Source organism: Gouania willdenowi, chromosome 7 (assembly GCF_900634775.1).
Source record: "Gouania willdenowi chromosome 7, fGouWil2.1, whole genome shotgun sequence".
Lineage (NCBI taxonomy): Eukaryota > Metazoa > Chordata > Actinopteri > Blenniiformes > Gobiesocidae > Gouania > Gouania willdenowi.
This window is the reverse complement of record NC_041050.1, coordinates 24,123,346-24,148,740: the sequence shown is the minus strand read 5'-3', so window position 1 is coordinate 24,148,740 and position 25,395 is coordinate 24,123,346. Positions and strand designations below refer to the sequence as shown.

The 25,395-nt window shown below is 39.1% G+C and overlaps 1 protein-coding gene across 4 annotated transcripts; it reads right to left on the bottom strand.

Moving 5' to 3' along the window:
- Positions 1 to 444: 444 nt before the first annotated feature.
- On the bottom strand, positions 445 to 24,987 carry ikbkg (inhibitor of nuclear factor kappa B kinase regulatory subunit gamma). Of its 4 annotated transcripts, XM_028453919.1 has the most exons (16): positions 24,665 to 24,987; positions 20,293 to 20,433; positions 19,920 to 20,215; positions 16,223 to 16,297; positions 16,035 to 16,133; positions 13,160 to 13,345; positions 12,064 to 12,125; positions 11,821 to 11,868; positions 7,819 to 7,921; positions 7,645 to 7,760; positions 7,419 to 7,571; positions 6,918 to 6,990; positions 6,710 to 6,844; positions 5,359 to 5,495; positions 5,131 to 5,207; positions 445 to 2,395 (listed from the first exon to the last, which is right to left on the bottom strand). In XM_028453919.1, exons 2-16 carry the CDS (start codon positions 20,429 to 20,431, stop codon positions 2,223 to 2,225), a joined length of 1,872 nt encoding a protein of 623 aa, XP_028309720.1. In that variant the 5' UTR covers positions 20,432 to 20,433; positions 24,665 to 24,987; the 3' UTR covers positions 445 to 2,222. The 4 variants fall into 4 exon arrangements, with proteins under 4 accessions (XP_028309720.1, XP_028309721.1, XP_028309722.1 ...); XM_028453920.1 differs by lacking the exon at positions 11,821 to 11,868; XM_028453921.1 differs by lacking the exon at positions 16,035 to 16,133.
- Between the last annotated feature and the right edge of the window lie 408 nt (positions 24,988 to 25,395).

The following is a 25,395-nucleotide window of genomic DNA, read 5'->3' as shown; positions in this document are numbered from 1 at the left end:
ACCAGCTTTTGGTACCTTTGGCAGTGTGGGCAGGTGGCAAGTCCTGCTGGAAAATGAAATCAGCATCTCCATTAAGCTTGTCAGCAGAAGGAAGAATGAAGTTCTGGTAGTTGACTGTGGACTTCAGAAAATGCCCTCTCTTCTTACATTCTCCCTTTAATGAAGTTTTTCTTACCCTTCCTTTGGCAGGGCTGGTGATGGTCACAATTATGCAATAAAATATATTTATTTGCATTAATAAAACATGCATTGCTGTTGTGAAAAGACAGCACCACGTATAGTGTTGACCTTCGACAGCATGCGCAGACAAGGTGGGTAAAAAAGGCAAAAATCTGACAGAGGAGCCAAAGAAGCTGCTTCAGAAGCTCTTTGTCTAATTTACCAAAACTTTATTTATAAGACAATTGGTACATAATTTCTTTAACATTCAATGACAATGAGGAGTGATGAGTAACATGTTTATTTGATAAATCTCCAACAGTTTTTCAGCTATATTGTTTGCATTTAATTACCTGTAATTACAGACAAAGTTCACATAAACTGAAAGAACCTCAGCTAATTTACATTCAGATAGGATCAACAGGCAACAGATAAAGCGATAACTGAGGAAAGGACACAGAAAAAGGCAGTGGTGCGTTCAGGGTGCCAAGTCAAACAAACATGAACACAGGCACAAAATACAGAGAATGGCTACTTTTTTACAACAAGAGTAAATCCATCTCTAATACATATTCATACATGTTCTGCGGTAATGCAGACATCCACATTTACAACCAAAACATAGTTTGAGTATTTTAAAGCTCACCAAGTAATTGTGGTGGACACGAGGGAGGCAAACGCCCACCGACAGCGTCACATTTGTCCGCTCGTCATCTTCACATTAGGTCCAATGTGTCACAGCATGCACGTTTATATCAGAGGCTCCACAGGCGTCAGCATGGGGCTGAGTAAGAAGAATCGGAGGAAAATGACTGGGGATCCTGTATGAGCACACACCGTTGTGTGTGTGTGTGTGTGTGCTCTCAGAGGAAAGAAAGGAAAGTGCAAACAATGACACAAAAACACAGACCGCAAATGTGTAGTGCAGACAGACGAGAATCACACTGGCTTATACAAAGTTGTTTCTTCTTGATTGGACGGCCATTCATTAACTTTGACCTGATTGATCCAAACATTAAAATATGAGTATATGATAACACTGAATTTTAACTGGATGCAAAACTACTCCATAATGTCTCTGTGCTCCGCTGTCCGTCAAACTCCACCGCCTCCATCTGTGATGTGTAAGTCACGTGTAATCAAGACAAAAAGAAGCAAAAAGCCATACAAACAGTTCATTGTGACCTTCGAGAGTAGCAGAAAGAAATCCACTCGGTCCTGCCCTGTAGATTATTGTGATTCAACCACAGATAAGTGCAATATTTATATGTCAAATACAATCCACTGCCACTTTGTCCAGGGTGTAGCTCCGCCTTGCGCCTGAAGAAAGCTGGATATAGGCACCAGCAGACACGCGCCACACTGAAAAGGCGCAAGCGGGTCAGAAAATGAATGGAAATATGATCCGCCTTGAACACAGAGTATTTTGATTTGAAAATAAACCACGTTTTATTCTGTCTGTGCACTACTTACTGTCCCACACGCGATTATCTTTGTTGAATTTATATGTTGTTGCTCTGGCGTCCGGCAAAAATAGAGGGTCTGCGACTCTGCATAGCTGTTAGGCAAATGCATGCAGTAGAAACTGACTTTAATGAAAATGTATCAGCTCCGTTGCTGTTACGCAGCAGTTAAGCATTTCCGGTGGAAATTGGGGGTCAGAATCACATCATATTTGTATCTACTTGCTTGAAGACGCTTAAGGTGCAATAATTAACACACGTTCCCAGGCTGAGCCCTGAAAATGAAGCCCAACGGACACATGCGAGAATCAACAGTTTTAGAAGAATTTGTTTGTTTTCAGGGTCGTCTGACCTCCTCTATGGACATTGAGATGCTCTGTCTTACTTGGGATGGACAGTGTCTTACAATTAGAAATGATTTGTGGTTACATAACAAAAGTTTTAAGTTGCACTCGCTCATATTTTTGTACAATAATACTAACTGTTCATTGTGTTTTGTGACAGGATGAAAGACAAACAGTGGTTTCAACAAACCAGGAGGACATTAAAACATGGCTTCACCTCATTGGCCACAGTCACATGTTTGAGTCCATGCTTATGCTACTGTATACAGTCCATGACATGGATCTGCAGCGTGTCCATATCTGGAGCCGGGTACTGGCACTTGGGACAGCAGAGGTCCGGCAACTCCTCAGCACCAGCGGCGCCCTGATCCACGGGGACCGAACCCTGAATACGGAATGACGAAGCTGCTGGGACCGTGTTGAACACTCCTAAAGAACAGAGGGAACATCAAACGTATGATTTCACTGCTTTTTATCATCCAAGTTAACAGTGTTTACTTTATCCAACCATTAACATTGATTTGGATCTTTATCATCACCAGAGACATATCAAAACATTTTTAAAAGTGTATATTGTGTCTTTAGGTTTTTTTTTGATCTGACTATTGCTTTGTTTTTTACAGAGGAGTCAAACTCAAGGCCCACAGGCCAAATCAGGCTTGCCAATGCTTTCCATTTGGTCCACAGGAGGATTTGTTTAATATAAAACAAGAATGACAATCATTATCTCTACATAGTTCAGTTCCAAATACATCACTTTGTTTAAATTCCCCAAATTTATATGATATATGCAGAAGCTTGCAATCTTTCTATGCTCATTGTTAAGGATTTCAGTTTTTTTTAAATCACAAATTGCTCAGAATAATATTAATTTTAAAATAAAATAACATTAAATTGCTCAATTGATCCATGGCTTTTTCTCAATATGCTGCTGTAGGTTTAGGCTGCTAGGAGTTTTTTTTCTTGAGCAAACTGCAGTTCTGTCCCTCTCTGTCTTATCTTTCTCTCTCTGTGTCCTGGAGTTGGAGCTGACGGACCCTGATCTGTGATGTTTTCCCTCCTCAGATCTTCTAACTTTTCTACTAACTCCAAATGGTGGAGACACATGGGGCCTCATTTGTTCACCGTTCGTACGTTCAGATCTGAGCGTGCAACGTGCTTTCGACCAAATTACCGAAAGCTCCGGCATTAATCAATTCAGACATTATCGTACACTACGATCAGATCTCATGCCTGGTCTGACCTTATGTACCCAAAGTCACAAACCTGAGTGTATGGATCTGTGCTGCAGCCCAGCCTAATGTGACTGACTCTAAAAATTGAGTCATAAACAAGCCTCTGCCGTCATTTAAGCATTAGCAGACACACATTTAGAAAAGATCAAAATGAAATGAAATGAATTTTAAAAAGGCCACGTTATTACGGATATCTGCACATTTTGTTTTCCCTTAATAAACGCACTGATAAACTCTGCTACTGGGCAGCAGCGCATAGGTTCACGCTGTGCGCTGCTTTGGCTGTGTTAGACCAGCATGGGAACACTGCTGTATGTGTACAGAGGAAGTGTGTGACATTATTTTTACCTGTTTTGCATAACATTTCATTGGTGAATGGAGTAATGTTTGACGTACAAACACCCTAATTTTTCCAGATATTTATTGCAGTTCAAGTCGTGCAAGTCCAACGAATAGCTTGAAATGTTATTTAATTTCAGAGTGCAATGACACAATAAAAATAAACTGAATCATTTTCAGACTCAGACTCAAGTCAGTTCGGAAGAGTTTTTCACTGCCTCCATTATTTTCCTCCACAGAGCGTTTAAAACGAGCTACTTAAATTCCAGTTTTCACACTACCAAAAAGCACATCTTTGTTTTTCTTCACCTCAGCTTTGAGAATGTTGATTTTCATCTCGGAAACGTTTATTTCCTTGCAAATGTTTGTTTTACCTCAGTAGGCGGAGCCTCTGAAACCTGGAATATTTCAGGACGTAACGTGTTAAACTCATTCAGTGCCAGCCATTTTCAGAATTTCTCCCTCCCTCAGTGACAGCCATTTTAGAGCATTTTGACTGATTCTGAAAGACCCACAGAATTACATTGTGAATGATGTGTTAACAATTTTGTACGATGACAATCTGACATCTGACACCGGATTCTGAAAGATACAACTATTTAACTACTTTCATAAAAAAAAGCAGTTAAATAGAGCAAGTTTTACACAAATCGCCAGTTTCAGAGAAAAAAGCCGAGAAAACAGCCTTTTTCTAAAAAAAAACCTGTCAGTGAATTTGAAGCTTTTCTCTGCTTTAAGAACACCTCTACATTGTTTTCCTTCAATAAACTACAAAAACAACACTGAGACCGGGCTTTTGATGGCAAAATTATTATTATTTTGTTATCTGGGTCAGAACTGAATGGTTTTCTTACTGTATTTTGGCCTTTACTCAAGTCTCTCCCTCTGTGAGCCTCCACACACACACACACACAACACTTCCTCCTTGCCCCGGACGCCCTACGTTAACTCATTTGGCCCGTTTTTTAAATTTTTTTTATCGTTGTTCCACATGATCAACACACTCAATAGTCCACAAAAGTCCAGTTAGGTCCAGACATGGTCTGATTGTATGTGCGGTGCTATGAGCTGATGAGAACTTCAATATCAAGTCCTGTAGCACCATTTTCAGCCTCGTCTCTCGCCTTTCCTCTTCCTCTGCTATCAGCGCTAATCTTTCATCCAAAGGTGCGCTGCTGCCACCTACATGTCACCAGTTGGTCAACACTTCATAGTCCAATCTAGATATTCACGGGAGAGCTTCGTCATACTATGTCCTTGCAACAGCAGCCAAAAAACACAATTGACGTAACACAATGTGCACTCGGATCAGAACCCATTTTTACGGAAAGTTGGTCTCCCATGCTGGGTCTGGTTCTGTCGGAAGTTTGTTCTTAAGAGAGAGTTTTCCCTCTCTGTCGTCTCTTATGCTGCTAATGAGGAATTTTTTTTTTCTTTAAAAATTGGCAGCATTTCAATTCAACTGAATTTAATCCTGATCTTCTATCACTTTGACCTGCTGCACATCTCCTTCCATCTCATTGTTCCGTTGTCTGCCTTCTTCTATCCAAACCACCTCACCTGTACCATCTCAGTTATTGGTTATTGTACCTTGTGGAGGGGGAATGTGTGGAGCTCGAGTAGGAAAGTCATCCAGGTGTCTCAGCTTCATCTGCTCCATTCGTGCTCTACAAGAGACATACCGTGAAAGGGATGTTTGGACATCAAGATGAAAGAAATACTGACAGTATACTGATGTGTTAATGTGTCTACTGTGATACTCATAAAAATACCAACAGTTTCAGTATGGAGAAAAACACTGCTTGAACTGGATCTCACCGGGACATGGCTTCCTGTTTGAGCCTTTCGATCTCAGCCATGGCCTGAGTCAGCTGGTCCTGCAGCTCCTCCTTCTTCTGGTTTAGTTTCTCTCTCGCCTCACGCTCGGCCAGGAAATCAGCTTTGTAAATTTCTGCCTAAACAAACACAAAGTGGCTTCAGTTTTGGTAGAATCTTAGACCGTTTCCTAACTTTGTTTTGCTACTTAAACATGATCATAAATATACATTTAATTCATGGGTTTGTTAATCAGCAGCACGCCACAGCAGCTGGGAGATTATTCAGGTAAGATGAATTAGTTAAATGTCTTTATCTTTCAGATCAGACAAAACATCAATCATTGTGTAAATTAAATTACCAACTAAGTCCTTTCAACCACACAAATTCAATGAAACTCCAGAATATTTGAAGGGTCTTCCAGTGCTTATATCACATGATGGCAGCCATTATTAATGACAAATTGTTGAAAGAAATCAAATTCTTTTTCAAAATTCTGCAATTTTACACAAAATTTTGCCAAATTAAATAACGTAAGGAAAAGTGAGTGAATTTAAATTTAAACTCACTTATTGGTTGGATATTGTGGGTGCCTTAAATAATTTACATATCATTTATGTGTGGGAATCCAGGGCACAGGAATGTTGAAAGTGCAAATTTTCCCACCCCAAATATGTGGCCCACTCAAGAACAAACTGGCCCGTATTTAGCCATTTAACTATGAGTTTGATACACTGCGTTCAGCTGTATGCATTAATAAATTTAAAGAGTACCTGTAGTGAAAATGTGCATAACAAAAAAAAATAATAATATTAAAAGGACTTTTTAGAACGACTTTATGCCGTCGGGCAGTGGTGGCCTAGTGATTAAGGAAGTCCTTTTAATGTGTTTTTTTTAAATAAAAAAAGGTGCACATATTTGGTTTAGTGGTAATACATTAAACACATTTTTTTGTTATATACATTTTCATTACAGGTACCCTTTAACAATAGCAGCCTTTAAAAAAATAAGTTACTATGATATTCTATTTCATTTCCTTTTAAAATACCATAGTAAAGCTGTATTGAAAAAACAAAAAAGCATTTAAAGCATCACTAAATGACTTCTTTAAAAATGATGACGTGGTTACATGAGAGTGCGTCTCCAGCTTAAGCCAAGCCTGCTGCTTAAACCTGATCGGGAGAAGGTTTGACCAAAATACTGTGTTACTATAGTAACTAAGGTGTTTTCTCTTTGATAAAACCCCTTTTCCAGTTAGAACCTGGCTTAAGGGAGCCGGACTCTCAGGTTAAACCTGGACTTAACCCTGAGCAGGGTTTGATGAAATACTCCCCTAGTCAGTGTGTTTGGTTACCTGTGCCGTAAGGACAGGAACCGTCTCCAGAGAGCCCTTCTGCTGCTCTACCTCTTCCTTCAATTTATCGATCAGGTCCTGCTTCAGGGCAAGCGCCCGCTCCGCCTCGTCTAGTCGACTGCGCAGGTCTCCTTCCTGGACGAACACACAGTTTTGGCATGCTGAGTAAATAAATATAAAATGTATATTTGTTTTATTTGTACCTCACCTCATTCTTTAGTTTTGAATCATAATCTCTGAACAGGCACGTGTAGGCATGCTGTAGCTGAGTCAGCTTTTTTCTGGGAAAAAAAAAGGTCAGAACACATAACATCAAATGGCTCCCAAATAAGTACAAAATGACCCCATAAAATATACATATTTACACAAAACACAAAAAGACACAAAAAAGACAGAGAACAAACAAAATTATACAAAATGAATCCATAAGAAAAACAGAACTGGAGAAAAATATACAGAATTACTCCAAAAACACACACAATACAACATAAATATACAAAAAATGAGAAAAAACATACAAAAAACAAAAACACTCAAACCCTTAGTTTTTTCTTTGATGACCAATTTCTCCAATTGGTCATTATTCTAAATTATGCTTTACAAGATTTAATGGCACATAACTTATGAGAGAGTACTTCTTTTGACAGAAAACACTTGACAAATCCTACTTTCTTGCAACAGAAGCTGTGTGTGTGTGTGTGAGACCTACTTTTCTTCAGTGACCACATGCCTCTCCGTCTTCAGCGCCTGCTCCAGGCTCTGATTCTGTAGCAGCAGCTTGTCCATGGCCACATGATGCTGTTTCCTCTGCTGCTCCAGCTCACGCTCCACCCCCTGCAGGGCCTTATTCTTACTGCACAACCTGCACACGGGGAGGAAACGTGTCAGCCCGACTCAAAGTGAAAGCATGAGCTGCGGTCACCACATCCACCTACTTCTCTTCGAGGGCCTTGCGTTCAGTCTCACTTTTCTCCAAGCAGCTCTGCCTCTCCGTCAGCTCTCCAAGGAGGGAAGTGGCCTGAGCCTTCAGGGCCTCGCAGTCTTTAGCCAGCTGCAAAAAGCCCCAAAGATTAAAGGAATGTTCTTACTGGTGTTGTGTTGTGTTGTACCTGAGCACAGTTCTTGTCCTTCTGTTTGAGCAGCGCTTCACTTCGGTCCCGCTGAGCTGAACTTTTCTGCAGATAATCAAGCTTCTCCTCCAGCTCCCGATACCTACAGACATTACTCATCAGTAACTGACAAATATTCTAACTCACATTTGACTAATGCCACAACACCTACAACAGCCAATAAAGCTAATGCATGTCTCCGACACCAACCAAACCTTCCGCTAACCTAGAAATGGGAAATCACTACAATTACACAACCTTTCCTCACTTGGATCAGAACAGATCTACAACACACACTAAGGCTGAACGATTAACCTTAATCACATCGATATTAAAGTTTTCACTACTGCGATAACATAACCTCAGATGCTGGAGGTTTTTTCTTCAGTCTCCATCAGTTGAGTGATATATACAGTGGGGCAAAAAAGTATTTAGTCAGCAGCCAATTGTGCAATTATGGTGGAAAATATGTATTTACCAATAAATTCATTAAAAATCCTACAATGTGATTTTCTGGATTTTTTTTCTCATTTTGTCTCTCATAGTTGAGGTATACCTATGATTGAAATTACAGGCCTCTCATCTTTTTAAGTGGGAGTATTTGCACAAATGGCGGCTGACTAAATACTTTTTTGCCCCACTGTATGTTCACCAATCAGAAATTCAGAGAACCGCCTTCCTGGGCTGCGGGCCAATCAGAGATGGTTACAGGACACAAGCGTGTATGCGCTGCAGCAACTCTCTTTTTTTTTTTTTTACTACAGCGAGTCTCTCAGTGCATTACCAACTACACTAGGGCCCTATAAAATCCACGTGAATGGAATCACGAAATCAAACAAAGAAAAAGGAATCTACTGTTGAACGCTGAAATGGACAGAACCAGGTTTAAACGCCGTCACTGTGAGGAAAAGGAAGTTTTCTTTTATGCGGAAATGTCTTTCCCACTCTCATCCTGGCTGCTTCAAACACCACCTAAACATTGTCTAACCTGGCAAAAAACTACGCAAATCACTGACTCCCAAATCAGAGCAGACCAGTGCCTGCTTAACTTCATCGTGTCTGTAAAGCTCTGTCTGTTTCTCATGTAGCGCTGTTGTGCTCCGTGAGAACAGCAGCAGCTTTAATCAGTTTTACCTGCTCAGAGCGTTTAAACAACTCATCAGAGCTACAGAAGATCTGTGGAAAAAGTTGTTCTGGACTAGACCATCAATACCAGGGATTGTAGAGTCTGAAACATCGTAGATTAATGATAACTTCTGATACTTTAAAATATTATAGCCCCTAGTGGTGAAAAAACACTTCTTACACGTGATGTGTCTTGCACATTTATTTTTGTTTAATCATTATGGTTTGAAATGATGTCACCAGGATAATTTAAATTAGGTTAATTTAAATTAAGTTGATCAAAACTTAATGAATAAACCTGATCACATTCAGTAAATCATTGATCCCTGAGGATAAATTAATTAACAACACTGCTCTCATACATCTTTATATGACATGAATAATTAAAAAGGAGCAGTCAGAATAATCCATGTCAGTACAATTTATATCTACCTTTTAATTGTATCTTACTCATTATTTTAAATTACATTTTTTATTTTTGACAAATTTTTGTTTAATTATAGTTTTCTTTTTTATTAGTATTTATTTTGTTTCCTCACAGTGCAACTTATATCTTCCTTTAAATTGTATTTACTTTATTTTTGTTTAATTATGAGTTTTTTTTATTTATTAGTATTTTGTTTCCTCACAGGAGTTAAAAACTAATATTTTCTGAAAAATGATTAATATTTCTAAAAAAAAACTGAATCTTAAAAAATTGATGTGGAAAACACATATGCATTTAAATGTATAAAATATTTTTTTAAAATTGTAAATCGAATCAAAATCGCAATATCTGTCAGAAAAATCGCAATTAGGTTATTTGTCAAAATCGTGCAGCCCTAACACACACACTCAAACACTCCCTCCGGCCCCAATCTAATGACCATTACATTCACATATCACATAAGAAAGTCACTTCTAGTCCATTCAAGGAATCCACAAATGGAGTTAAAATAATGTCAAAACCACACAAACATGATCTACTTTCACCCAACGATTCACAAACAAACATCAGTCACAAAGTAATGTGTTTTTGTTTTGCAAATAAGAAATGTACCGATCAAACAAATCTTGCATGTTTTACACACACAAAAAACATATCTTCAAATACCTAAACTATCACTCAAGCAAAAAACAGGACAGTTTTTGAAGGAGCATAGGGCAGGATCAAGAAATAAGATTCCATCGTGACACAACGACCGTTAGGGTAACTGCAATAATCAACAGGAAATTTGTGCCCGGAATTGCAGAACAAAATGCCTCACACAGTCTGTTCAAGGCAATAAGGAGATGGGCTCATTCTTTTTGGTTTTGAACGCTTCATCACCCATTAGCATTAAAAGGCTCAAAACAAATGTTTATTTTTTCACAAATACTGCCCAATGCTCCTTTAAGTACAAAAACGACAACAAAATGTTTTCTACATGAAGGATTGAAGACATAATTAACACAACTAAAGACTTTTGTCCAACGGTTTTTAATGTTACACTTGATGATTGTTTAGGAAGTACATGATTATTGTTGTGATTACCGGTAATATTATTTTTTCTTATTCTTATATTCTTATATCAATAGGAAAAAAACATTTATAAAAATTATCCTCACCAAGTGAAGTAGGAGGTGGCTGTAGTCTTAAAAAACATGACACTGTCATGCTTTAAAGGAATATGACAACTAAACAAGTGGCAAAACAATGACACTGCCGGAACTCATCCAACGATGAAAGTGGAAACACTTTTGGTTTTGGAAGAGACTGTGGTAAAAGTTGAAGGCAAAACCAGTAAGAGCAAACTGTGCACGGTACTACATTAATAAAAATAATGGCTTGGATTTAAATAGCACTTTCTTCAAGGAGACTCAAAGCGCATTACAGAAACCATTATTCATTCACACCAGTCACTCACACAGTCATGCCAGTGGTGGTAAGCTACAATGTAGCCACAGCTGCCCTGGGGCAGACTGACAGAGGCGTGGCTGCCATTTCGCGCCAACATACATGCACAATTCATACTCACTTATACAAGGCAATTTGGGTAAAGTGCCTTGCCAAATGACACAACAACCAAGACTTGGTTAGAGCGGGATTTGAACCCCCAACCCTTCAGTCACTGGACAATCCACTGAGCCACGGTCGCCCCAATTAGCACTGTCCAACACTGAGCTGGACACACCTGCAGGGAATTTATCTTTGAACTCCTCACGCACAATTCGGTAAAACAAGAAGGAAAATGAACCAAAAGTGTTTACAGTAGCTCCAATAAAATGATTTCAAAGGCAAATCAAAAAGAATCAATTCTTAGATTAATTCAATTTGAGCAAATATGAACAACTGGCAGCCCTCACAACAAAACAACAAAAATACATAAAACTTTGGAACAACATACAAAATCACCAGTAAATACAAAAAGGACAATAATAAACAAATTTACACAAAATTACTCCATAAACACACAAGACTACAAATAAATAACACACAAAATGAGAAAATATACAAAATTACACAAAATTATAGAAAAACACACAATTACATACAAAAATGGTCAACAATAATAAACAAAAAGGAAAACAAAAATACGCAAAATGAAAACAAATATAAACACGCTAGACGACTACCAATAATAAATGAAAACTACGCACAACACGACAACAGAAATATACAAAAATGACAACAAAAATACACAAAGCCTTTGTCGTTTCCTGTGTTGATGCTCAGATTGATCATTATTCTAATGCTGACATGAATGTTGATAATCACATTTTTGTGGCCCCCGCTGTGACAAAAGTTGCCCAACTCTGAAATGGAGTCTAATGACAGACAGATGGATGAATAGATGTTGTTGACAGCTGACATGCAGACTAATGGAGAAAGAAAGCCACACAGAGCTGTGGGCTCACCTTCCCTGTGTGGCCTGAAGCTGCTCTGTGAGTTTAGCCAGGCTAGAGCTGCAGAAAGGAGCAGAAGGCAAAGAAAGCAGGTGGGAAAAAAAGAAGACATCTTAAACATTAGGCTCTTGTTAGGAAGAGGTGAAAGTCCAGAGGAACACCTGGTGCTTGTATGACACAGTTTAGATTAGTAGGCAGTCCACAGTCAGAACTTTAGTGCTGTTAGTCTGAAAGTCTTAAATAAACATGGATTACCAGTCAGAGGAGTGCTGCGCCTCAGACCGATGTGGAAGTGCCTCTTCAGAGGAAGTGTTTGCCTGGAAAACATCAACACAGAACAGATTAGGAAGCACATAGTTTGTGTCATCACTGGCCTTTCTGTCCACTCAGACTAAAACTTCACTGACTCTTCCATTGGTCTGACGACACACTGTAGAGCTGAAACAACACCACAACACAAACTGTGGAGGGCACACACTAATATACTGGTTTCACTAAATGCTTCATGAGTACTGAGCTACTGGGGATCACACTGCAAATAATCTTTAAAGTGTAACTAACCCCCCAGTTTTTTGCTGACCTGCCACTAGGGAGAAATTGAAAAAATGCCTCGATTAAGGGCGGTGCTTCTAGTGTAGCTAAGACACGCCCAGCAACAGTAGCAGGGGTGTCAATCTGGCACACTGGAGCCTCCCCCCGGCCCGCAGTAAAATTTTTATACATTATGTTTTTAAAAATGATTCATAATGTAAATAAATCACCATGAGGTTTAGTCCCAGATTTCTGTCTTTTCCAAATTACAATCTCTCTCTATCTTTCTGTCATTTTAAATCACTAATGATTCGCCACAACTTTATTATATATTTTTTAAACCCTGCAATTTCTCCTAAATATTTCCTTGAATTACAATTTTTTTTATTTATACGTGTCCAAGTTCTAGGACTTTTGATATACGAGATCCTGGAATTACCAACATCTGTGACTTCATGTTTTACACCAAGGGTATACAAAGTTTATTATAGACACCAAAATATAAACTGGAGTACAAAGATGGAGCAAAATTGCTCTTTTACACCCCAAAAACCCTGTATTTTTCTAGGTCATAAAATTCAACAGTCCAGGTTTTGAACCAACTGAACGCATCAAACTCTGCGGTCATCCTGCATTCTGAGCTCTTATTGTGAAAGGTAGAGTTAAGGAACCTGGTGGCAGGAAAATGCCATCAGGTCACTCCAATTACACTGAAAGTCTAAAAACTGCTTCTATTGCACAAATTAAGGCTCTAAGTATATAGAGTTTTTATTTTCTATTAATGACTTTACTGTTTACATTTAATCCCCGGTGCTGTTACCTGAGCCTGAGCCAGTTTGCCCCGGAGCTGTTCGATGTAGCTATGCATTCGCTCTCGCTCTTTTTCACCCTCGTCCTTTTCCCGTTCCAGCTCTTCGTTCTTCTTCCTCAACTCTCTCATCCCTTCCTCCATTTTTTCTTTATGGCTCTTGAGCAAAAGCAGGAACTCGTTGGCACCTTCCACAGGCTGCGGACAGAGGGTGCAACAGAGCGGCGTGAGTGAAGATGGACACAGAATTGTAGGTGTCAAAGTTTGGCTGAAGCAGTGAGTCCCAAAATCAGACCATGATTCAAATCAAGAAAAACGGCTCTGGCCGTCTGCTGGGCGTGGGCCTTGGCTCCTCTGCTGGGGTCTCGGGCGGGGGGCTCTCTGGGCCCTTCCCTCGGGGGGTTGGGTGCTTGGGTGTGGGTGGGTGGGGGGGCTGGATGCTGGCAGGGGGCCTTGGGGTTGGGGGTTGGGGTCGGTGGGGGGATGCGCTGGGTGCTTCCTCGGATGTGTGTGTGGGGTTGCTCGGCCGCGGGGGGGTTGCCTGGGGCTCCCTGGCCTCCGCTCTTTCTGCTGGCCTGGCTGCATCTGCGGGCCCAGGGCAGTTCCTGGGCTTGCAGTAGCGTTTTTTTTTTTTTTTTTTTCACATATGCTGGTATACGAAGAACAGTCTATTCTTCCCCACCTTTTCTATTTCCTGCCTTGAGTCTCTCCTCCATGCTGCCTTTCCCCTCCCCTTCCCCCTTCCCCTCCACTTAGGTGTAACACTGCTCTCCCTTTTTATATCCTCCATATAATAAAAGATTTCTTACCCTTCCTTAGGGAGGGCTGGTGATGGTCACAATTAAGCAATAAAATAAATCAATGTATTTTATTGCAATAACAAAATATGCATTGCTGTCTCATAATGATTGCACTTCCTGTGGTGTTGACCTTTGACAGCATGTGCAGACAAGAAGAAAAAAAAAAAAAAAAAAGAAAAACCTTTAGTTCCTAAACATTCACAATAAAAAGACAGAACAGGTAAGACAGAAAGAAACGTTAAAGCTGGTGGAGCTTAAACATTTGACATGGATAAAGACATAGTGTAGGCCTCTGGAACAAATTAGAACAAAAATGGAGTCAAGCCAATCACTAAGAAACACAAAAAAAAAGAACAGTAAAAATTAAGTAAAAACACTTCTTCGCATCCATCTACAGGACTCCATATCCCACAATACAATGCACCAAACTTTTTCAACAATGTCAATCAGAGAGTGTTTACAGTGGAGATCAGAAAAAACTTTCAAGTTGCAATTTCAACCTTTCCCATTTTTATCTGGAGCAAATTATCTCTGATTTATTGATCTCTGAGGCCTACTCTATGTCTTTATCTGATAAAAGATCATCATCTCCAACACCTTTAAAGGGATCCTCCACTGTTTTTACATATGTTTACTGTGTTCTCCCAAAATTTACAAAATCTTTTGGACAGTCCAGTTTCTCTTTTAATGGATCCAGCCTGTGGAACTCTCTGCCCACTGATTTAAAACAGGTTTTACAGAGGTCTGAAACAATGGCTGAAGTCAAGTCAAAGCTGCTCACATGGTAACGCTTTATGAAATGTATCCTGATGTGTATTGTTTACCTTTTAAATAGTGTAATGTGTATTGTATTGCATTGTGTATTGTGAAATGTGTTGCCTCCTATGGACAGGTGTTGCAAATTAGCAGTTTTGCTATAACACTGAAAACGATGTATCTGGTTTGTCCAATGCAGTTGTTATGTCCATATCAAATAAACGAATAAATAAATAAAATAACCAGGAAAAGTTAAAGATACCTATGTAACCCTCTTTTGTTTACCAAAAGAGGATAAAAACAGTTGTGACCCAAAAATAGTTCTTTGACCACAGGGGTCAACTCTGCGGTTTCTCAGTAGACAATGAAGCAGGTGTGCTAAAACACTGATGGCTGACATTAGCGAGTAAATCACGGACTGTTGAGGGACTTCTACCCAAAAGTCCTTCTATCCTCAGGGTCTGTGTGTCTTCAACAGTCCATGATTTCTTGATAACTTCAGCCATCAGAGCGTCAGCTGTGCACTGTTTAAGGACGAGTAAAGGTCCCTTAGGAGAACTCTTCTTCTCTACTGTTTCGTAGTACACAATGAAGCAGAGTTGGAAATGTCAACCCCTGTGGTCACAGATTTTTTTTCGGGTCACAACCGTTTTTATTATCTTTCAGTAAACTGAAGAGGGTTACATCAACATCTTTAACATTTACTGTTTTTTTAGAGCAACAAAAAGCAGCATTTTGACTAAAAAAAGCTACTAAATGATCTAAAAGCAGGCTAAATGTTTCACTCACACAATTGTAGCAAACAATTGGATGTTTTCAATTTCAAAGATTTTAGGCCACATTTGTAAAAACAGTGGAGGGATCCTTTTAAGATGGAAAATCACAATAGTACGACATTTAAGAAGATGGAGAAACAAGAAGGTAGTAATACAAGTTACTCATCAGATATAAATTAAAAAAATAAAACTTTTACTATTTTATCAGAAAGTAAAGGAAGGTTTAAAAAAAATAATCAAATCAAACATTACATTTAGGTAAATATCTGTGGCCCACGTGCTAAAAATAAAAGAGGGATTGGAAACATTTCTGTGAACTAACCTGTGTTCACCCACAGTGCTGCAATCACATTTAAAGCATCCAACCTTGACTGAATCCTTGCCCCCTGCTGCCAGTTCAAGGAAAACTCGTGTGTTTCATATTCTTAAAGCTCAGCTGCCATTTGCATCACTGTCATTTATCTCATTAGGATTTCCAGATACACAATCTGGCCTTGGCCTGAGAGTATTAAAAGGTTAGAAATCAAACTGGATGATTTGATTGGTGGGGCTCACCTGGCTACTTTTACTGCCCAACACTCCCCCCAGGTCCTCTGAAAATGAGGTCGGGAGTGAGGAGTTTGGGGAGCTCATGAAGCTACGTAATGAATCTCCCTGGACACACAGATGGACGTGTTAGATGAGAAACTCAAGTAAGACCACAACAACAAGAACAACAACAACAACAGGCTTAGTGATTTTACCAGACTGCGAGGGGGAGTGGTTTGCGTGTGTTGATTCGATTCTTCAACTCGATTCTTCTCCCACTGACCCAGAGTCTGAGGGCGAGAACTGGAGTTAGACTAATATTACAGTTGCACTCTCACCAGGCACACAGAGGACCAAAGAGGTATTTCATCAAACCCAGCTCAGAGTTAAGTCCAGGTTTAACCTGAGAGTCTGGCTCCTTTAAGCCGTGTTCTAACTGTAACAGCGGTTTTATCAAAGAGAAAACACCTTAGTCACCATAGTAACAGTCCGTGGCTCAAACCTGCTCCCGACCAGGTTTAAGCAGCAGGCTTGGCTTAAGCTGCAGATGCACTCTCATGAAACCACGTCATCATTTTGAAAGAAGTCATTTAGTGATGCTTTAAAACACTCAATAAAGAGCTACAAAAGAAAAAAGAAGTAAAAAGACTTTTTTTAATAATAATAATGAGCTTTTTTATACCGCTTTCATATGGTATTTTAAAAGGAAATTAAATAGAAAATAATTTCTAAATAATTAAATATGATTTAAAATCGATACAAATGACGATAGATCATTATCTTATGTGTTTAATGAGTCCTGTACGTTTTAATGAGATGATCACAGTCTCCATGTATCTAAACAATCAGTAATAATATGTTTATATAAAGATACATGCATATCCATCGCCTCCATTTACTGCATGGTATAAATGTCCATTCATTGATCAGAGATTAATAATGAGAACGCTCTGAATATACAGTCAGAGAAGAGTTTTAAGGCTCCCCAAAGATAAAAATACACTTTTGCTTTTCGGGATGTGCGTGCAGTGCACACACCTCCCGTACACGCTGCTCACCTGCAGCGTCGGATGTGACATCCAGCGGCTCACACAGCACCGCTGAGCTGCTCGCTGTGTTCATTTGTATTTAATGTTCAACAAACTATTTATCAAACACGAGTCTCATAAATTACATATGATTGTAATTGTGAGTTACAGCATCCTCTTATTAAACATTGACTGGTGTTATCAAACTCACATGCTCTGTGTGTGATCACATGCTTCCGTTGTTTTCAGTGATAAATTGAATAAATAACACCATCGTTAACTCTTTACTACTTTTAAAATGTTCAAACCACAGAAACTTCGTCAACGTGTCCATCCTTTATTCTCACTGCTCAGTAACAGATGACGTCACATCCTGTTAGTCTCAAAAAAAGCTGCAGAGCATGCGCCCTCACGTCTGTAATCATTAAATCTGTGATCAATCTTGTGGGTCTTATGAACACGTCCAATTAAGCTAAACACTGTCAGCTGGCTTGGCTCAACTGAAGAGCTCCAAGCTGAGAAGAGTTTGATGGAATGGGAAAAGCCAGCACGATCACGGACAACTTGGTTAAACCAGGTTTAAACTGTAGGCTTGGTTCTATTAAGAACACTTTGATGAAATACCCCCCAGGACTGACTGTGGTTTGAGCTTTGGTAAATAATCAAGGTGCAAAAACATCTTACAGGAGGGTTTTTTCAACCTTAGGATCATGACCCCATGTGGGGTCGCCTAAATGTTGAGTAATGAATAAAAAATTTCAAAAAATTAAAAGACCACACAATCTCAAACAACTGTGTTATGTACTTTCACTTCATCAAATATAAATCTAGTTCAAATAAAATGCAGTATAAAAAATATCTAAGCAGGTGCATCTTGTCACTTCGTGCATTGATCATTGCTACTCTGTAATAGTAACATAGTAGGGATGTAACGATTAATCGTAAGGCAGTTAAAAATTGATTCATAGGTATCACGGTTGATATTGATAACCTGAAAATTGAATCGCAGTACTTTTTTCAAACAGCAGAGGGTGCCATCTATTTATCCTTCTCTTGTCCAGAAGCGTAGGCGGAATCTCCTACTACTCTCTTTCTGGCCACCTACTACTCTTAAACATGTTCATAAATGATTCTTTACCACTTTAGTACAGAAAGAATATCTGTAATATTACGTGACTATCTGTAAAAGTCAGGTTTTTCTATTAGCTCTGTCTGCTAGCGCGTAGCATCTCTTCTTCACTACAAGAATATCTGCATGCCAACCGACCACTGGGTTACCAGCGCCCTCTGCTGGTCCAAACAAATATTTGATATAAATACAGTACAATGACTGTTTTTTTAAAGTCCAATTATTAAGGCACAAAATACATTTTCAGTTGCACATTTAAAAAGAAAAATAACTATTATGCAGTTTTTCATTGTTTACTATAGAACCAGAATTTAAATGAATAGGCTTCTTCTTCATTTGTATTATTCCTTTATATATTTCATTCAAGATTTATTTTAGTTCAATTGCATTGTTTTGTAGAAAATGACTGAAAAAACACTATTTAATTATCAATATTGTTTTATTATAGAATATATTAAGAATAAGTAAATATGGACAGTGATAAAGTTTTTAATCTCGATCCACCGTTTACTTTTTCTGCCGTAGCAAGTCCCTCTAGCAAACATCTTGAAGTGACATTTGGCTCGACTTTTCTTTTGCTTTCCCCGTGCTACCTGCTGATGTGGAGGGCGCTGACTTTCACTTCATACATTCTTGATAATCCACGACATGCTTGTGGCTAAGGTAATGGAGCAAATTTCTCGTGTTGCTGCCTCCGGTGACAACTTTAGCCCGACAACACTTGCATAAAATGGTTGTTTGGTTGACGTCTGATTTTGTTAAACCAAAAAACGTCCAAACAACAGACACGGCTCCTCTTTTTGGCACAAGTTCTTCTGTCATCATCACGTTCTACTAGTTCTGCAGCTACAAAGCTTTCAATGTCTTTCTTATTCATTTACACCGTAACTAACACCAGAGCGCTAATGTTTACCTTCCCCACATGCAACCTTGAAAAGTGTCCGGTCTGAAACGCGGCGTAGCGTTCCAAACATTGTGTAATCAAATACACCGGTACGGCGGGATATTAAAACATTCACATCTTAACGAAAATATACACCGGTATTTGGTATTAACGGTATACCCCCCAGCACTACAACTCTCTATATTGCGTGATTACACGTGAACAGTTACCCATCACAGACGGAGGTGGTGGGGATTGATATACTGCATCATTCATCCAGATCATATTCGGATAACACATTTAACTGAAAAATTTTTTAAATTTCTCCAAACCTTTTAAAATGAGAATCATCCTAGTAGCATGATAAGGATCACTGATCCAGATACCAAACAATATCAAGGAAAGAGCAGATTTGGAGCTTGGAAGATGTTTGCGCTCTCCGACTTATCTTGTTTATGGTATTTCAGTGCCAACTCGTGGTGGAAATAGTTTATTTATATCAGTATCGGTTAATATCGGGAATTTATTGTTGGACAATATCCGATTCGGCATATTGGATATCTCTACAATATTGTCATTATTTATGGCTTTTTTCTGAGTCAGTTAACTATTGCTAATCCTCAAATCTTGAGTCATAACACAGTCCTGGACATGACAACACAAGCCGTTAGATCAGAATTCTCAGCTAAAGTGTTTTTCTTCTTACCATAACACTAATAATAATCTACAAAGGTCGACTGAAACGTTTTGAAATAGGGAAACAATTGATTTAACACACAGTAGAATCAGAATGATAGGTTGAAGATCAGAACGGCATTTAGTGTAAAATTAGCTTTTCTGTGTGAACACGTGCGAGATTTCAGCTGGCTGACCTGTGGTCCTTCCACTGGTCCATTCCTCACAGGGCGTCCCAGGCCTTCTTCAGTCTGGCTGGAGCTGCAGCAGTGATTGGAGGTGGAGGAAGAGGAGGAGGTCGGTGCAGGTGAAGTTGCAGGTCCGTTGACAAGACCCTGTAATGAGTGGTTCTCCTTAGCCAGTCTCTCCACCAGAGCCCGAGCCTCCTGAAAGCGACAGCTGAGAAATTCTCGGTCCTCTCTTGTTCTCCGCTGCCATCCAGCCATTTCCTCGCAGCGCTGCCGCAAGGCCAGATTGCTGCGACGCAGAGCCTCTAGAGGACCAAACCGAATTATACTGAACAAAGATATTCTGCATGCGGTGAAATAACGGGCACAGCGACACTCCTACCTCTGAGCTGCTGATTGTCTCCCAATAGCCTGGTCACTACCTCGTTAGCAGCCAGCTCAGGTGGGACCCTGAGGGCTCCTCCATTGTCGTCTTCTGGCATGGCCAACTGCACTGGGCCGTCAGGCTGTGGCTGCACCATCCCTACACAAACAGACACACACACAGGGAGACCAGTGATAGATGAGACTAAAAATCACAGAGAAGATTGAATGTCATGTGACAGTTAAATAATCTTTGTAGCTGTGGTTGATGTAACAGTGTCTGCAGAGGTTATAAGAAAAAATCTAACTTTGAGGTTAAAAATAAAATTTCAAAAACTGAGATTTTATAGTATTTCTACTGTTATAAAGGCTTTCTCTGATATATTATGTAAAAAATACCTTTTTTCTACTCAAAGATGTAGCAGTGGTGAAGGGTGCAACACTTTTTTAAAAAAGCATTACAGTCTACCAATTATACACAATCATATATATTGTTCTGATATTTTTTCCAAAATTAATTTACGTGTGTTTATTTGTTTAAAGCCTGGAAATCCAGACGATAATCTACCTGTATTACAGCTAGATCTCAGTCACTGTACAAGAGAGGAGGAGTGTACAGCACAGCTATGCATGCTTATAAATAGTTGACTTAACTGGCGTACCGTTGTTTTGTATGAAGTAAAGATTAACAATGACTCGAGATATATTTGCTAAATGTTTTCAGGTTTCAGTGTCGATATTAAGTTTTTCTGCAACAAGCAGTGGCTGAAATAACAGGTGATTTATTTTATACAATTTTGAAATAAGACGGAACAAAAATGTTTCTTTCTATAAAGTTAAAGTTATATAGAATAATGTTTGATTTAATTTTATTAGATTTTTATTGATCATGTAAATGGAAACTTAAAAACAGTTTAAAATAAAATAAAATAAATTGACATCAAGAAATAAAACAGTATTTTGCATCTTCAAATTCTTACACATCTCAGTTTACATGAACACAATGTTATATAAAGAAGTAATACTTTTTAGTTAATGTATTTGAAAGGCTATAAAAAGTAACTTGAATTTGATAACGCATCATCATGTCGGTCAACACATGCTAATTGCTCATTTCTTGCCACACAAAGCATGCATATTTAACCGGCACATTGGCGGTTAAATGAACCTGTCCCCAGACTATTAAGATCTCTATTTTCTTCCAGAATAGTGTTTTCATTGGTTTAACCAACCTCAAGCAGTCACACAAGACCAAACAGCTGTCAAAGGACACCAGAAACAAAATTGTAGACCTGCACCAGGCTGGGAAGACTGAATCTGCAATAGGTGAGCAGCTTGGTGTGAATAAATCAAGTGTGGGAGCAATTATTAGAAAATGAAAAACATACAAATCCACTGACAATCTCCCTCGATCTGGGACTACACGCAAGATCTCACCCCGTAGGATCAAAATGATCACAAAACCGGTCAGGAAAAAATCCCAGAACTACACGGGGGACCTAGTGAATGACCTGTAGAGAGCTGGGACCAAAGTAACAAAGGCTACCATCAGTAACACACTATGCCGCCAGGGACTCAAATCCTGCAGTGCCAGCGTGTCCTTCTGCTTAAGTCAGTACATGTCCGGGCTCGTCTAAAGTTTGCTAGAGAGCATTTGGGCGATCCAGAAGAGGATTGGGCGAATGTTATATGGTCAGATGAAACCAAAATAAAACTTTTTGGTAAAAATTCAACTCGTCGTGTTTGGAGGAGAAAGAATGCCATACCTACTGTAAAGCATGGGGGTGGTAACATCATGCTTTGAGACTGTTTCTCTGCAATGGGACCAGGACGACTGATCTGTGTAAAGGAAAGAATTAATGGGACCATGTATCTTGAGATTTTGAGTGAAAACCTCCTTCCATCAGCAAGGGCATTGAAGACGAAACATGGCTGGGTCTTTCAGCACGACAATGATCACAAACACACCGCCCAGGGAAACGAAGGAGTAGCTTCGTAAGAAGCATTTCAAGGTCCTGGAATGGCCTAACCAGTCTCCAGATCTCAACTCCAAAGAAAATCTTTGGACAGAGTTGAAAGTCTGCTCGAGAGGAGATCTGCATAGAAAAATGGGCTAAAATACCAACAGTGTGTGAAAACCTTGTGAAGACTTACAGAAAACTTTTGACCTCGGTAATGTACCCTTTGTTGGCAATGACAAAGTATTGAGATGAACTTTTGTTATTGACCAAATACTTATTTTCCACCATAATTTGCAAATAAATTCATTAAAAATCCTACAATGTGATTTTCTGGATTTTTTTTTTGCTCACTATGTCTCTTATAGTTGAGGTATATCTATGATGAAAATTCCAGGCCTCTCTCAACTTTTTAAGTGGGAGAACTTGGTGGTTGACTAAATACTTTTTTACCCCACTGTACCACAATAAAGTCCCAGCCCTATAGTTTAAATAAAGGATTTTTTGTGGCATATCACACCGAGAACTTGCCTATGTATTAGAGAAAGTTGGGACAACTGGGTTTTTTTCACGTTTGAGGTATACTTTATGCCACAAGGTCAGATTTTGTGTGTTTTTAGTAAGACTGCTCATCTCCCATATTTTCTATATTCATGTCCGCTCCTTCTTTGCAGTTGTACCAGCTGTCACATGTTCATTATTTATTAGTCTTGTGCATTTAAGTGTGGATGTGATATGAGAGGGTTGTCGGTTTGCCACGGTGTTGCCTTGGATCACTGCATACCTAAATCTTTCTTGACTCTGGAAAATGCGGAATTAACATTCAGAAATTGAAAAAGCAATCTGAACCTATTTGTTAAATTCTTTTTTTTTTTTAAATCAGGCCCCAATATGACACAGAAATGCCTCACATGCATGTTTCGGGACAATATCACATCTCCACACTCTTTTTCACCAGAAAGCGGATGATTCAATGTCTATCAAGTGTCGCAAACGTAAAAATGTGTCAAATTTCGCTGTTTATCTCATTTACTTTCACACTAAATAATCACACAGATAAACTTCAAGGGGATTTGTCAAATGGTGTAATTTTGCTGATACTGAAATGAAAATCTCTCTATGATACAGACTAAACCCTCACGTGCATGTTTTAGGACCACGTCACATTTATATCTATTGTTGAATGTTTGGTACGATTTCAGGAAGTTTAACAGCCAGTGAAGTCATCTAAACAGGAGAAGACGATGAAACAGAAACCAAAAGGATTTGGATAAACTGACTTGTGGAGAGGACACGTCTAACAACCATTAAATAATAGTTTAATTCAAAGGATCATATTACGTCAGGCCTGTTATATTCATCTTAGTTCAGAGCCAAATACGGCGCAGTTTATCTCATGTGGGCTGCAAATTCTAGGTGGGAATAAAGATCAATTTCAACAATATTGTGCCCTAGTTTGCACTTCCACATATAATGAAGATATTAAGTACAGTATAGTACAGTCTTTTTAATAGCTTGGTCCTTGCTACAGGACTCATTACCATAATTACAGAGCACTGGTATCTGAATAAGCAGTTGAGCCTGATTTGTTTTCACAATTACAAACCATGTGTAAGCTACAATTCAAAGGTAGATATATTTTGGAGTGACAATGATTATTCTGACTGCTTCTTTTTAATTATTTATATGTCATATAAAGATGTAAAGATCTCCTGTAGTAATAAAGAGATGTGTTGTTCAAACACAAGTTCAGGGAGCACATAAGGGCGTCACAAGAAATGGGCCACACGTCAAAGTTATGTTAGAACTGGTGGGCTCTGTATTTTGGAGTGAGAGATGAGCTGGTAGCTCTTTGGCAGTGTTGGTTCTTTCCACAATTTGTGATAAAATATGACTCTGTTCGTGTAATAATAGATATAGGCAGGGGGAAAATGTGAGCCCCTGCAAATATTGTATAGTTTCATCAAAATTGTGAAGTTAGAGTGGTTAGAGATACCTAAAACTGAATCATTTGGTATTGTGCACATGTATTACTGTTTTCTTTGTTGCTTTTACTTTCTCCAGGTGAGCCACATTTGGCCTCCGGACCTTGAGTTTGACACACGTGTAATAAGTCTATCAAAATAAGTGTTATCTTCATTCCCTCCCTAGTCAATTATATTATTACGGTGTAATTATGACAGGGGATCAGGTGGTCAGCACTCACAACAAACCATGACGTCATCGTCAACAAGAAGGACCGGGGGTGAAAGATTGATCAGCAGTGAGAATGAAAGCATTAGTCATTGGGATTGAACGAACGGTATTTAGTACAATGTAAAAGACATTTAGCAACAAACAGCGCAGATATAGGGAGGGTTGTTTATTTTTCTTTTTAAATTAATCAATAGACATGTCCATTTGTTCATAACAAACACAGGACATTTATCTCACCTGTTCCTGTTTTTATCTGCCGCTGTCCACAGACGCAAACAGACGATCTGTCACATTCAGAGAGCAGTCTTTATCCAACCTGGGCGCTAGCACTTTAGCTAACGAGCTACTGCTAGGCTAACGCCGCGAGCTATATTTTCTCAGCACTTGTCGACTAAGCCAAACACAGCGTAGACACGAACAGTGGGTTAGTAACCTTCACTGTAACGGTGCTTTCAAAACTATGTCTGTCTATGTGTGTGTGTGTTAGAGAGCGCTGAGGTGAACGAGCAGCACTGCCTGTCACAGCCGAACCGAGCGTTGTTAGCGCAGGAAATGTTTGTGCATTTACACCCTGACTGTGACCTGTCAGGCTGCTTCACCACTAGGACTGGTTTGTTTTTCCGACAGAGAATTCAAATTCAATTAAATCACACAATATTTGCAGGACTCACATTTTTATAAACATTGATTCATTTTCGGGTTTGTTTTTAATTGTTTGAATCACTGATTGATTCTTGGATTGAATTCATTGTTTATTTGATTGAATTGTGGAGAATCTTGACGTTTCAAACTAGATCAACGACAGGAAGTCTATTGTAATTCCTGTGATAATTTATAAAAAAAGTTTTTTGTGTGTGTGTAGTTTTTTTTTTTTTTAACATTCATAATCAAATCCTAGTCTCACACAAATGAATGGTTTTAGATCTGTAGCGCAATCCTACCTGCGAAGCTAAAATGAGGGCTTACGA